We start from the raw sequence: 16,165 nt of genomic DNA on the forward strand, positions 1-16,165 counted from the left end.
TAATAATATTTAATGTATCAGTGTGTATAATGTGTAAGGCGATGTAAACAAAATTCGCGGGAAAATCTGTACCGTGCAGAGACAGTAGTACCACTTTAATTTTCTTTTTAGGAAATAAATCCAATAGGTTGTAAAACACCACCGTGATTGAAAAACGTATTTTGGACTGACAAATCGCGTAGAATAACAAATTATTTCAAACACCATTGTCAATTAATTCATCTGTGTTCATGGGAACTCTTGGCGGCGTCTGCGACACCTGATAACTTTACATCCGCGTTATCGTCAGCACTGTACTCAAAATCCAAACAATTCGGCCATATTTATTATTATTATCGACGTTTTGTTGTTGTTTCTCGCGGCGCTTACCGGGTACTACGAAAATCGCCTGAACTTTTCCCGAAAGCTCGTTAGTTTTCGATTGATTTTCACCCGATTGTCCGTCACTCAACGTTACAATGCTGGCCTTGGGTCCAAAGAAGGACGGTAGTCCTAACGTGAAGTTTTTCGAATCGCCGGAAACGCTTAACATGTTAGAGGGCGTAAAGACGTGGCTTATGAAAAATCACAAAAAGGTAAGACCATAATCTTTTCATTGATGTAATATTCATGAATGATTATTTCGAATCCGATTAATCCTATCCTAACTAGTTAGGATTCAGTTTATACTAATATATGGTATTTTCATTTAGTATCTTCAAGCCGATCCACCAACCAACAAAACACTTGCTGCTCTGGTGTTGCAATTGATTCAATTTCAGGAAGATAACCTAGGCAAAAATGTCAGTAAGCCACCACTCACTCGCCTGCCTGTAAGTTATTCATCATTAATGATACCCATATTTTTTGATTACCATTAAATAGTGTTAAAGTTATTTTCCATACAGGTTTAATAGTTTCCAACTAACCATTGTTTATAATTTTCTTTAGATGCGTTGTTTTATGGATTTCAAACCAGGTGGTGCTCTGTGCCATTTGCTGGCTACTGTCTACAAGTTTAAGGTGGAACAGGGGTGGCGAAGATTCGATTTCCAGGTCAGTAAGGTATGATTTGGCGAGACGAGCCTTCATTTCACCTCACCACTAACCACTAATCGGACGTGCACGCCTGACCTGTTGTTATAATCCCACGCTGTCAATTTGTGTTGCTATAGCTCGTCTCCAATTTATTATTATTGGTATTCTAATATGTACAAAATTTGTTCATGTTGCCCGTGTTGTGTGCTTGTTCTGTGGCAACCACAAAGTTAATAACATGCCAAGCACGCACTTTATGCACCTATCTATCCTCTTTCCTTTAGGTTATCATCCTAATCCTAATCCTTTGCAATAAATTACATCAATGGATTATACAAGTAACATAATTGATTCAAGTATTTATTCAGTGTCTAGTGTAAAATAACAAATTGAGTAGTTCATCATAATTACTCAAAATTTATGAGTATATACATCAGGTCTTTATTAATATTATTTATTTAAAGTATAATTTTCTCTTGTATTTCGTTATTTTCAATAATAATTTATTAATAATTCTACATTTTGGTATAACGGTTCCAAATTATTGTCAAATTTCTTTTAGTCTAACTAGTTTAAATATTTAAAGTCAAAATAATTTTAATGATTTTAGAAATTACTTTTAGAGCTACTACGATTATGTTACAATATTAATATTTTACAATACATTTATATTTATTTAAATTAAACTCCAATATGAGCACATACACTTTGAATTAGTATAATATATTCTTTATGTAATAAATAAACACAATTTTTTCTTGTCTTGTGAATTTTAAATTAATTTTTTTTTAATTTTACTTTTTTAAAGAAATAATATTAATTGGTAAAAATACTTGGTTAAATCAATTGCATAAATTAATTTTTTCTCTAATATATTTGATAACGCAAGACATGTTAAGAATATAGACTAACATTTTAAAGTTATTTTAAAATAAGTAAGATAAATTTGTATGTACATATATATTCACATTGTAAATAATTTAAGCTAAATGCCTGGAAAGCAAACAACTTTTTACGCATGATTCTGCTATCAAGGCATGTAAATGGTGAATAACACTTCCTAATTTAGGACATTTCTGTATTTTAAAATTTAAATTTGGACTATTAAAATATGTATTATAAATTAAATTAAATCCATTTTGATTAAACTATGATTAATGGTTATTATTTAAAAACAATATTTAATCACTTATGAATATATATAAGTGGTTTAAAAAATGTATAAGAATTCATTAATTGAGGCCCAATTCGGCCCAAATTGTTTTTTCAGTTGTTCATTATTGCCAGGATGTTTTTAAAATAACATTACTTAGTACTTAATTTGTTTTCATTAATTACTAATTTATATAGTAAAATATGATGGTATATCAGCTCTATTATATAAAGATACTAATTCTTAATTTCAAATTAATTAAATTAAATTATTAACACATCAATATCATAGAAACATAATATGTGTTCTATAGTTACTAAATTTCTGTTTTTTACAACTTGATTTTATTTTGTATCAAAGAAAATAAAAATTATTTTGTTCTTAGCTGAATTGAATATACTAGATGGCATTTCCAAACATTCTGGTAACAATATCAAGCCCTGTACTCAAATATAAATTTAAAAACAAAAAATAACCATTTGCTATATATATATTGTTATTAAGTTATTTAATTTTGTAATTATTTATAACTTATTGGTGCTTAATATTTATATTCACCATAGTATCTTAATATATAATTATTAATAATTTGATCAATTATAATAGGCTTTTATACTGTGCACCATTTGCAAGCAAATTATACATTTAATTGTATTTCATAATTTCTAAGTCTATTATATGTATAATTGGGGCTAAAAAAAACTGCTTATGTGTTTCAAAATTATCAATATTTTGGTGTAAATAGAAATAGTTTAACAACATTTGTGTGCTTGTTAATTTGAACTAATATATTTTTTCTATACTAATGCAGTTATAAGAATATTAGGTAAAATGTTTGAATAATAATGTATAGAACATTCAAGGTGTTATATATAGTATTAAAATATTGAATAACAAATGTTCTTCAAAAATAATGTTCATATGCTTGGTAATATTTGCCATTTAATTTTTTTTATACATATTTTATTTGATATTGTAAACTGAAGTTATTACAAAAAACTTTAAAGTACTATATATTTATATTACAATATCAAAATTATATATCAAATGAGTATAAATTAATACTTTTTTTGTTTTAAGAAGATTACTTATTTAAGAATTCACCTTTTTTTTTATAAAATATATTTATTTTAAGTTACTTATTCTTGAAATAAATATTAACACTTAAATTAAATCAGTTGCAGTTATACTATTTTTTAATTTGTATAAATGTGAATTATTTTTTAGTATTTTTAATTAAAATTACTGTATATTTTGGTATGTTTAATAATTTTATTTAAATTTATTAAAGAAAAATACTTCACACATGATCATTCTGGTTTATTCACAGAGTCCTTCTAGAATGGACAGAAGCATTGAAATGTTTATGAATGTTGAAAAAGCTTTAATTCATGCCAAATGTTTATCCATGCCAGTAATTCTTATTCATCCTGATGTTGATAAGACTGTACAAAACCGCATAAAGGATATTATTAAAAGGCATCAAGGAACACTTACAGGTATTCAGGTATAAATATGTAATGTAAAGTGAATTTAACATTTAAATTGTATGTTTTTTAATATAGAAAATGAACAAGAAGCTACTCATATATTATTTCCAGTCGTCGACCCATTAGATGAAGAATATGCCCGACCCGTATACAAAAATAAAGAGCGCTGGATACAAATGCATTGGTATTATTTCCCTGATTCTCATGATTCATGGGTTAATACTGAATTACCAGTTGAACCTCCTGAAATATTATATGGCAATCAACATCCTACTCCATGGAGGGTAATTTTTAAATATTTTGTATGCAAATCATTAGAGGCCATATGGATTGTATATCTGCTATGTTCTTTTAAAATTGTTTTACTTATATATTTTGCAATGACAATTTCTGAGAAAATTTTTTGCGAATAAGCTAAAATTGATTTATATGACATTTATTTGTCTTGAACCATATATTTATAGTTTTCATTATTTAGTCTAATTTACCAATATAACTTAATGTTATGTAATACCACTGTTATTATTAGTTTTATACAACATGGTAAAAAATGTTGTGAAAAATATTAAAAAGTATAATAAAGTTCAGAACACATTAGTAACAGAAATCTAATTTTGTTCAATAATAATTTTTATTACTAGGAAAATTTTATCTATAGCTCATTTCTCCAGAATTATTTTTGAAGTACTGTCCAAGATCATTCATTGATAATATATTTTTTATTTAAATTCATTATAAAATTATATAATGTTAAATTAATATTCCTACATTTTAATACAGTATGATTTTTTTTAAATTTTTGAAAGTTACTTTATAGTGGTTAAAAGGTCCTTGGTTCATTTTTATGAATTTAAAGTCAAGCATAGTTATAACTGTCTTTAGGCTTAAGTATTAAAAGTTCTCAGTAAAATAATATCAAATAGTTAAACAAAAAACAATTTTATTCATTTAATTTTGTTAAATATTTTTATTGTTTAGGTTACTGCCTCTTGGGTCCTAGATTTAGATACATACAATGAATGGATGAATGAAGAAGATTATGAAGTTGATGAAACTGGCAAAAAGAAAATCCATAAAGTATAATAATTATATGTTTAACATATTTTAATATATTGATAACTATAACATTATTATTGTAGTTGCGATTATCTGTTGAAGACTTAATGAGTAGTAATGATCCTTCAGTAGGAAAGAAAAAACCAAAACGTAAACGAACTCCATCACCACCTCTAAAGCCTAATAAACGTAAAAGGTAATATAATTGTTTTATGTTTGATTTGTTTTTCTTATTTAAGTTAATTGTTATTTCTTAAGTGGACGTGGAGGTTCTGTGATGAATGTAAAAAAAAATAAAATTGATGATGATAGTGATGATCTTACTAGAGATCTTGAAGACCCAGTAGCTGAACCAAATATTTCTGAAATCAATTTAAATTTATCTCAAGTAAAAACAGGTAAATTATTTGTATTTTTGGTTGTTAATTACTTTTTAACATAGTTTTATAATTTAGGATCATCTTCATCAAAAAAAGATAGTGATTCTCAACCAATAAGAAGTGGTACACTTATGGATTTAGATGAAGATTTAGATAAAAGTGAAGATAATAAAAATTATGATAATAATGCACAAGATGGTACAAGTTGTCCTGCATCTGGAGTATCTAGTACTGGAGGTGCTTTATCTATAATAAAAGAAGAAGTACCAGAAGATAATGCTACTGAACAAATGCACCATATTGTTATTCCAAGTTATGCTGCTTGGTTTGATTATAATTCTATTCATACAGTAGAGAAACGAGCCTTACCTGAGTTTTTCAATAGTATGTTATAAAATAACAATGAATAATATATATATATATATAATCAAAATATTTTAATTTAACAAATAGTATTTAAATTTAAATTTTATTTATTTTTTAGATAAAAATAAATCTAAAACTCCTGAAATATACTTAGCATATCGAAATTTTATGATAGACACTTATAGACTTAATCCAACTGAATATATGACTAGTACAGCTGCTAGGCGTAATTTAGCTGGTGATGTTTGTGCAATTATGAGAGTACATGCTTTTCTTGAACAATGGGGTCTTATTAACTATCAAGTATGTTCTTTATTTAATTTATTATATATTTAATTATCAAAATTATTTATATAAATATATATTAAATGATAAAATTAATCATTTTAGGTTGATTCAGATAGTAGACCAACTGCAATGGGTCCTCCACCTACATCTCATTTTCATATATTATCTGATACACCTTCTGGCTTGCAACCAGTTAATCCACCTAGAACTCAACAGCCTTCAGCCGCTAAAACACTCTTGGATTTAGAGAAAAAACCCTTGACAACTGATAAAGATGCTGCTCATCACCCAGAACCACTATCTAGTTTTGGACTTAAATTAGATCAGTAAGTTAAAATTTCTTGAAATGATTTAATGTGTTTTTAACAACCATTATTTTAGGTATGCTAAAAAACCTGGTTTGTTACGAAATAAAACGGCTGCTGGAATGACAAGAGATTGGACGGAACAGGAAACTTTGTTGTTACTTGAAGGATTAGAAATGTATAAAGATGATTGGAACAAAGTTTGTGAGCATGTTGGCACCAGAACTCAAGATGAATGTATTTTGCATTTCCTTCGTTTACCAATAGAAGATCCTTATCTTGAAGATTTTGAAACTGGTAAAAATATTACTAGTGTATAATAATACAATTTTACTAAAGGCTATTATAATGTTAAAAATGACATTCAAAATAATGATATAAATTATAAACAATTGTTAAAATGAATGCTTATTTATTAGGTGGTGCTTTAGGTCCTTTGTCTTACCAGCCAATTCCATTTAGTAAATCTGGAAATCCTATTATGTCTACTGTTGCTTTCTTAGCATCTGTAGTGGATCCTAGAGTTGCTGCTGCAGCAGCTAAAGCTGCCATGGAGGAATTTGCTGCAATTAGAGTAATATTTTGTTATTTTATTACTTAAATGAAAATATTGGTATTAAAATTAAATAACTCTAGGATGAAGTGCCTTCCGCTTTAATGGATGCACATGTTAAAAACATTGAAGCAGCAACTACTGATGGAAAATATGATCCAGCTGTTGGACTTTTACAAGTAATATTGAATTATAATTTTATAATTCAAGCTTTTCATTAAGAAATTATATAATTTTTTTTAGAGCGGTATTGCTGGTACTTATCCTGAAAAAGAAGAAGAAAATGAAAAGGAAAAAAAGGAACCTGAAGATGTCAAAGATTCAACATTAAATGCAGATAATGACAAACTTGTTCGAACTGATAAAGAAGGAATATCAGAAAAAGATAAAGAACAACCAATGGATGTTGACAAAAAACCTTGTGATGAAATTACGGCCAGTACTCAATCAACTACTGTTAATCTTACTTCAGAAGAAGAACCTGAACGAATAGTTAAGGTAATTATTGTTGACGATTTAATTTAAATAATTAACTAATAAATTTTTTTTTTTTTTTGTGAATCATTAGGATTCTGAAGTACAAGCTGCTGCTGCAGCAGCTTTAGCTGCAGCTGCTGTTAAAGCAAAACATTTAGCTGCTGTTGAAGAACGAAAAATTAAATCTCTGGTCGCCTTATTAGTTGAGACTCAAATGAAAAAACTAGAAATAAAACTTAGACATTTTGAAGAATTAGAAACAACCATGGAAAGGGAGCGTGAAGGTTTAGAATATCAGAGACAGCAGTTGATTCAAGAGAGACAACAATTTCACCTAGAACAATTAAAGGCTGCTGAATTTAAAGCTCGTCAACAAGCGCATTTCAGACTACAAGCTGCTGGTGTACCTCCTCCAGTTCCTAATCCTGAACATGTAGCGCCTGCATCCCCAGCACCACCTATGGCTACATAAAATATGCATTTCCAGAATTACAAAGCCTTATAATGTAAGTCAAATTAAGATTATAGTTTCATTATTTTTAAAATATATCAATAACTAACATGTTTTAGTTTTTGGTAAGCTATGCATTGTATTCATTTTTCTCATTTTTGAAAGAAAAGTGTAAACTATTTTATTAAATGACTAATTATGGACCAAAAAAAATAAAAATAGATTGTATATAAATGTAATTTTAAAAGCAATTAAATTTAATATATATATATATATATATATATATATATAATGCTTAATTTGTAAATTTAGTATTTTATTATTTTGAAATTAGTATTTTATTTAGTTTTATTTTATCGAGAATGATATGAGAACCATTGGTTTGTGCCTAGGGAATATAGAAAATCGATAAAAGTGGAAGTTAAGGACAAGGGTGGCCAACCCCAAATTGTTGGGAGAAAGGCCAAGGAAAAGAAAAAAATGTTGAGAATTTAATTATTTCTGTAAACTGAAAAATTGTTAATCTTAAAACTAAGTTTTAATATCTAATTTATGAACTGTTAAATATTACAAGTATGTAAAATACTTAACTTTTAAAAATTATATCAATTAAAATTTTAGTGTGATATTACATTTCTGTATTATAATTAAAAAATACTGCCCCTAATTAAAATTTTCACAGATATATTTTGAAAATAACTGTAATATAAATTTTGATATCAATACAAACTTAAAAATATTAAATACTCAAAATAACTTGTGCTCTTTTTATTTATTTTTTTATTATAGTTTTTAGTACGAATTGCAAAAATTCAATCCTCCTCAATAATGAATATTAACAACTATCTTTTTGTAAGTTTTAATACATTTATATAATTGTATTATTACAATATGCCTAAAATCATTTAAATCTAATGATTTCAGTTTTAAACAGAATCAAATATAATTTATATTTTGATTTAACCGGCTTCTATTTATTGTTGAAACATAAATCGATTATTTTAGGTAACTTAAGTTCTAATGATCTTATCAGAGGTTTCCAAACTACAGTCTGTGAACAAGTTTTATCTTCCCCCCCCCCCCCCTAACAATCAGCTAATAATCTAAAAATGTGTAGGATCCAAAGTTTTTTACATAATTATATTTTTATATATCTAAAAAATTAGAAATTACATGTGTTCACATATTTTGGCCTGTTAAGAGCTTTTCATATTTTATGTGGCCCTTGAGTGAAAAATTTGAATACCTCTGATCTTTATAATTGAACTTGCACCATTTCTGCAAATAAAATTTATTATTGTTTTATTTTTAAAAATACTATTTATTTTATTACTTATAATTTTAAAATGTATTATTAAATATTCAGTCAATATAGAATATTTACAATAGAGTATTTAAAATTTGATTCTATATTACTTTTATTTACAGGTGAATGTGGCTTATTTGAATTCTGGATTAGTAGCATATTAATTATATTCAGTTGATGTTTTGTAAGTACTTTCGTATTCACATGTAAATATTTAACTATTTATAGAATCTTATTGTAATTGTCAATTTAATAATTATATATTATAAAACTTATTTTATTCAATAGATAAAAATATATATAACTCGTATATATATATATTAAACGGTTTATATTATTAAGGTGAACAATAAATTGTATTACATTTGTTTGATATGTAATTTAATAAGAAAAATAATGTTTATTTATTTTCATATTTTTATGTTACAATATTTGTTTCTCTTTTCTTACTTATATAATACAAATTATTGATATCTTAAAACATTTTCATGGATCCCAAAACTATTTTATATTATATGTACAATTGTTTGATTTAATACAATTAAAATATAAGTCTTTTTTATACTTATTAAAAATATGATATGTACAAATTATACTCTTTTGATTATTTGTTTTTGAAAGATATACAAAATTCTAGTTTAAATGTGTTTTCAAATTACACAATTATTTCTAGTATTAAAACTAATACAATTTATTTAAATTGTTAATGTACAAATAATACCTTAACACATTTCTTTATTAATTTATTATATCACTACAATAAATATATTTATGTGCATGAGGCACAATACAATAAGATGTATTTATACTACTGAACACTCAAGAAAATATATTGAATTGAAAAATAGAGTGATTTTAATTATTATTATTATTATTATAATACATTTATAAAGTATATATTATTTATATTGTATTTTGGATATAGCAAAATGGTTGATTAATTATTACCAAGATAAATACATAATTTATTGATAAATCTAAGGGAAATTACATTTGAAAGCCATTGTAAAATTATAAATCCATGATTATTTCTAATAAGTGCTCTATCTATATATTTTGTCATTTAGCGTAGTTATAATATTGTTTAATAAATTGGTGATAGACATAGTCATCCTATTCCGTAATTTGTGTTCATATATTAATATATTTCTCACCTTAATTTCTATAGTTATCGTACACAAATTTAATATGCATATAATTATTAATTATACAATTATTATTTTTAACTATAATATGAAATACTCAGGTAATATGTTATGCATGTGTTATTGTATAAGTTAATATTAGTATTAATTAATATAGATGATGGTAAAATAATGAAATATAGTATATTATATTGAAGAGTAGACCAAATATTATTTGGACATTTTATGAAAAGAAATTGGAATAACACGTATTGCAATTCTGCATTATATATATAACATTAACATCATAGAACTATGGCACATTGACCTTATACAGTGTTTATTCATCATTCTCTAATTGATAATAGGGTGAATCACAATAATTTGACATGTATATATAATATATAAGTACAAGTATAAAATAAACTTAAAATTAATGTCACATCAATGTAAAAATTATATTTTTTTAAAGTCTGCGTATTAGTTAATATGTCGATATAAAATGTGCATTGCAGGCTGGGTCAAGTGCAATATGAGATTGTGTACAACATAAATATGCATACTGTAATATAACACACATTGCAAACAACACAACCTAATTTGCAACATTTTTTTGGTTTTCAAAAATCAAGAGTGTTAACCTTGATAATTTCTTTTCATTCAAGTTCCGTGTGCCAGAAGTGAAGATCTTGTAAGAATTTTAGCAATTTTGCCAATTGGCCGGGACATGTGCAATATTAGTTGAAATACCATTATACAATAGTTACACAAGTCATCGACCAACTGGTAAACGCTTTAATATTTTCGAAAACCACGTGTCTGTAAAAAAAAAAAAATTGAGTATTTAATGTAAAAAGAAAAATATCGTTCCTTCGCCGTACGTAATGCATCGTAGTCATTCAAGGATAGATGGAGACGATCGTAAACCTGTTTTCGTCAAGTATACATAATTGGAACACAATATATTCACGAGTAAAATTAGATATTAGGTATACAATAAATATAACTGGAATATTAAATTGTGAGCTTCGCATGAATAGCGAATAAATAGTGACAATTAATGACATGTAGCATGTACTTAAAACGGGATTTGATAACGTGTTAAAAGGTAGTTTTTTCCACGTCTGTATTGGAATAACTACCATAAAAAGAGATAATTAGGGAGATATTATTAGAAATCAATTGTGCTTTGTTAGGAATTATTTTTTTCTAACCGCAGCATTGTTTATACGTCGTAAATGTTATTTTTGCCATTTAAGTCTAGTTACCTTTAAATTACATTTGGTCAAAACATCAAATAGTCCAAAATATTTACATCAATGGCCTAAAATATTTGGTTTAATGCAAAATAATTTGATCAGAAGAAAATAAAAATAAATAAATTGTTCATTCCATAACTAGTTTATTTACCCGTATACAACTTTCGTGTACCGAAGATAATTAATAACAACAGCAGTGGAATGGTATAATTTTCAATTTCAAATATATAATACAACTATAGTATAACGATGTATTATATCTCTTTATTAAACGCGAAGCATGTACACCGGGTGATTGACGAAACATCTGTCTTGCTTTTGACCGCACGACCAAATGTTAAATTTAAAAATACTACTTCAGTGAATAATAAATCGATGTGCTTTCATTCCGTATTATAATTTATACTATGTAGCATGTGCAGTGAGCACTTAAATATCTCTATGGACAATGCTAACTTTTCATCGCAGTATAAGGGTGCCGTAGTTTTTGAACGTATTATATTACGGGTTATTATGATTAAGTAATTTGTTGAAAAAAAAACACGTATGAAATAAGATGTTTAGTATTTGTTATTTCTAATTATTTGAACGCCTGAAATTAATTTTTAGGACTTGTGTCCTAAACGCTAATTAAAGAAAATTTTACTAATTCAGAATAATAAATCTAAAAAATAATGAGACGCATTACGTTCGGATGTGACATTCAATTATATCAACGTTTTATGTTGTGTAATTAATTTATTAATAACCAACTGCTTATAAAATAGTATAAAACACAATGGGAAAAACAAAGGAAGATATTGTTAATCGGTGCATATGAATTTATATTTATATTATATATTTAATTTATTTCGAGAACCTACACATATAGCCTAACTATGGTAAATTTTTATCAAACAGTATATTATGAAAAGAATTGAGTAAAAAGGGTTTTCGTTCTGTGTAGTAAACACTGAGTACATAAGTACCGAAACGGCAAATAATTAATACAAGCAAACCAGTTTCGAGTATATCACGATACCGGTATCTCGGACGAGCGACTTGGCCGAGTTTAGAAATCAATGGAATGGAAGTAATTGTTATCGACAAAAAAAACCTACGCGTTAATATCGAAAAGTCTGCATGAGAAATATTAAAAATATACGATGTGATATTGTCCAATTTGTTTTACTACGAAACCGTACTTTAACGTGTTTTCGATTTATTTCAACGATTATTGCAGTAGAATGGAAACGGAACAATGCTCTTCGATGACTTTCATTGCATAACCCATCCACTCTGGGGTCCGAATCGATTAGTTTGTTTTAGTTGTTTTAGTTTTACCTGCCGACGGAACGCTCTAGATTCAACGGAAAAAAACCGGCGAAGGATGTAGTTTGTTTTTTGACCGACGGTAAAAAATAGAAAATTATAATATAAACATCAAAAGACACGAGTCCGATGTGATTAGTTCACCATCCAATGTACACACCGCACTATGGTTAAGTCCGTACACCGTTGTGGCTCAATAAAACGGAGAGGGAAGGAGGAGTAAAGTTCTACATTATTAAATATCGTGTTACACAGGTGTTGGCTGGACCGAGCCCGCGGCAACAACCCGACGGTGTGTGTCATCCTCTCGCGGCGGCGCGCACTCACTAATAAGAAGACGCGCGCGAGTGCAAGTAGTAGTAGTTCAGTACCAACTGCGTGTGCAACACACGCGAGTGTTTATCGCCGCCGCCGCAGATGGTAGTTCAACACATGCCACGTTCACGCACCGCTACTGCCCGGAGGTGGTCTCCGTTTCACATAACGCGGACTCCGGCGGCGCGCGTAACGCGTTACTCATGCGAGCAATAAACGCGACGATGCTGTGTGTATTGAACTTTGCCAATCATCCGAAGAATCTTGTTCCGAACGGTAAAAACCGCTCCTATCGTCGTCGTCAATAAACAGGTCCCGTAGTGCGCGCACATACGTACTACCGGCTGGTGCACGCACGCTTTCCCATGTCCGTCCGTCGGTTTATTTATTATTAATTTTTTATTTATTTTCCTTATTTTACCTACTTCTCCGCCGTGTCTAATTGACGGCTATAAGTCGAGTTTTCCCCTCGCCCGCGCTCGTTTTCACCGACGACGACACCACGTTCCGGGCACGAATAGGATTTATTCATCCGCTACTCTGTCCGTCCGCAACGCGCGTACAATAATCGTCGTCATAACAACGCGTGCGCGTTGTGATCGGCGGCAGCGGATCTGTGTATACAACAGTTCCGCAAAATGTATAGAATATAATAACAGCAGTGAGCACCGTCAACGGAACTTTCGTACCCAACAATACGGTACACGAAACAATGGCATCAGTGAAAATGTTTTTTCCGTTAATAATAAAAATTAAAGATGGTTTTCGGGTGTCCCACAGCAGACGTACAATGTGCAACAGCCGTATAAATACGCGCGAGCACATAATATGTATACATCGTTTACAATGAAAACACACGCGCGGAAAGCATTGAAATGTATTATTGTGTTCGTACGCGCGCGCGCGGACAATTCTAAGCGGACGGCGGAAACGTGCGCGCGTGTTGGCCAGGTGAAAAATAACATCTGATCGCCGAGGAGACTCGTGTCCTGGTCGCGCGCGCGCCCGCTATCCAACACATCTGCCGACCGTCGGTTTTTGGTCATTATCCGTGTGGGCGAGTGCAGGGTGTACGGGGTATTCGTTTAACGCGATCTAAAAATACACACCACATCCGATTAATATGGATACGATGATTTAGACGTAGACACGTACATAGATCAGTTAATAAATAATAATCGTCGTGTTTTTCACGAAATCCGAATGCGACGCAATGAAAAAATAATTAATGTTACCGTGTAAGCGCGAGTCGCGGCGGCCATGGTTTTTAAGTGGTCCCGTGAGAACAGGACTCCCGTGTGGCACGGCAGTGATCCAACGTATTTTCGATACCAGTGGACAGGCGTTCGTGTTTTCGTGTACGCACGCGATATCTTATCACATCTCGTAATCGAACGGAAAAATAATGTTCCTATTTATATTGGTATACCCGTAGTTCCGATCGTTTTATTAGTCTTGCAAATTATTCGCCATTAGTTGTGTTCGGTAGGAAAAAATTATATTTGATTTCCGAGTATCAAGAATTCGTATGGCCGGGTGACGTCTGATTAATAATGGATTAATAATAGTGGATTGAAAGCGATTCGACAAATTCGTTGATGATACTGTATATTATACGTTGGTCGTGTGCACACTGCAGCGGTGAATGTACAGATAAAGCGACAAGAACCCAACCGCGACCAGTAATGAGAACAACTTTAGACCGAATTAATAAATTTTCCGGTTTGAAAATAAAACAATGTGTATTATATTTATGTGTTGTACCATTGATTATAAATACAAGTGTTTAACAACAAAAAGTATGAACGTACAAATCAGTGCTCGACTTGGCAAAATTAAAGGGGGACTCTATTTACTTTAAAAAAAAAAGCGTCCCCTAACTGGCTGAGCGTTAGGATTATAGCGTAATAATAGTAGAGGGACGCTAAAATTTCTGAAAATTAGTTGGGATACTCCGTCCCCCCTCAAGTCGAGCACTGGTACAAATATAATAATAGTATGAAAAACTATACGAGTTTCCCAGCAAAGTTAATAAAGATACAATTGTTGAGAATGATGGATGACAGAAGCCAAGAAATTAAATAATAAGACATATTTTAATCTAATAATTATTTACTGAATACAAAACAAGAAAATTCACACATGCGCACATACACATATGCACCGCGTACAATATACTCATTAAACGACAGTAATTAGGTGATATAAAAGATAATTGTTAATTTGTTCATGAAATTGTGTTTAAACGTTCGCGTGCCTTAGAGCGGAAATAAGATTGTGATATAACTATTCAACCTGCAGTGTAATCGTTAACCGAACCTTTTTCATGTAAAATTGCAATATAAGAGAATACCTTGAGATACGGATTGCCAGTTATCCGCACTCCGCAGAATATAATTATATTACAAGTTGTAAAGTAAAAATCATATTTTCATAGTAGTGGGGTTGAAACAACATTTAAATAAACAACAGCTTTCTATTATTACCACAAAACACAAACAATTTAAAAGTTTAAAGAAATTCCTATGTAATATCATGTTAACTTTAAAGATTATCTTGTTTTATATTGTAAACGTTTGTTGAAAAAAACGTGCACCCGTAGATTGTTTACAAAAAATAAAACTACCAAGACAGACGGTTTATAGCAGAAACAAGAACTACGTTATTCAAAATGTATTAATATAAAAATAGAAAAAAATTCTATTCGTCGAATTTCCTGTCAAGTCTTACCGTCAACATTTACCGAATGTATTCAATTCTTCAACTCTTCATTTCGATAACAAACCGAAATATTTTTGTGAGTTATTTATGTTTTGATTATCTAGTAATTATTATCATAAATGTAATTTGTATTACAAAAGAAATTGCTTTTGAATGATCTCATGTCTTAATATTTAAAGCTAACGATGACAATCTTGCACCCTGAGAACCGAACGCAATGCAGCGTACATTCAATAATGTGTATTATTGTTCGAAACTATTGAAGTCTGTTTTATGACATTAAATTGCAGGCCTATGCATAATAAATAATGTTTGATTTATAAATTCCCAATAGGATTTAATTTTGGAAATTAACAGTATATCTTTTAAGTTACGCAGTAGAACCGCCTTGGTCGTGCGAATAACCTACATATATATTACATATTACGCTTCTCGCCGATGGATATTGTAGGTAACTAATATAACTACAATGAATGGTAGGGGGTAATACCACTGAAACAGTGTTATGAAGTAGTTTTCGACTTGACCACACACACACACACACACACACACACACACACACACACATATATATAAATTTACTACGTTCGATC

The 16,165-nt window shown here is 29.4% G+C and overlaps 1 protein-coding gene and 1 long non-coding RNA gene across 3 annotated transcripts in view; one reads left to right on the top strand and one right to left on the bottom strand.

Moving 5' to 3' along the window:
• The first annotated feature begins 327 nt into the window (after positions 1-327).
• LOC112686908 (SWI/SNF complex subunit SMARCC2) lies at positions 328-9,092 on the top strand. Of its 2 annotated transcripts, none has more exons than XM_025559398.1 (17): positions 328-575; positions 693-812; positions 931-1,035; positions 3,501-3,669; positions 3,736-3,944; positions 4,639-4,737; positions 4,800-4,912; positions 4,975-5,114; positions 5,172-5,480; positions 5,581-5,765; positions 5,853-6,076; positions 6,132-6,352; positions 6,475-6,629; positions 6,692-6,787; positions 6,852-7,106; positions 7,177-7,591; positions 8,965-9,092. In XM_025559398.1, exons 1-16 carry the CDS (start codon positions 459-461, stop codon positions 7,555-7,557), a joined length of 2,898 nt encoding a protein of 965 aa, XP_025415183.1. In that variant the 5' UTR covers positions 328-458; the 3' UTR covers positions 7,558-7,591; positions 8,965-9,092. The 2 variants fall into 2 exon arrangements, with proteins under 2 accessions (XP_025415183.1, XP_025415182.1); XM_025559397.1 differs by having other exon boundaries at positions 329-575; positions 931-1,044.
• LOC112686910 overlaps positions 8,423-16,165 on the bottom strand; it is a 21,707-nt gene continuing 13,964 nt past the window's right edge. The window contains exon 4 of the long non-coding RNA XR_003148932.1: positions 8,423-8,814. This is a non-coding gene — a long non-coding RNA (uncharacterized LOC112686910). The remainder of the gene's footprint in view (positions 8,815-16,165) is intronic.

The sequence above is a fragment of the Sipha flava genome, unplaced genomic scaffold (assembly GCF_003268045.1).
Source record: "Sipha flava isolate LNK unplaced genomic scaffold, YSA_version1 32_pilon_pilon, whole genome shotgun sequence".
NCBI lineage: Eukaryota > Metazoa > Arthropoda > Insecta > Hemiptera > Aphididae > Sipha > Sipha flava.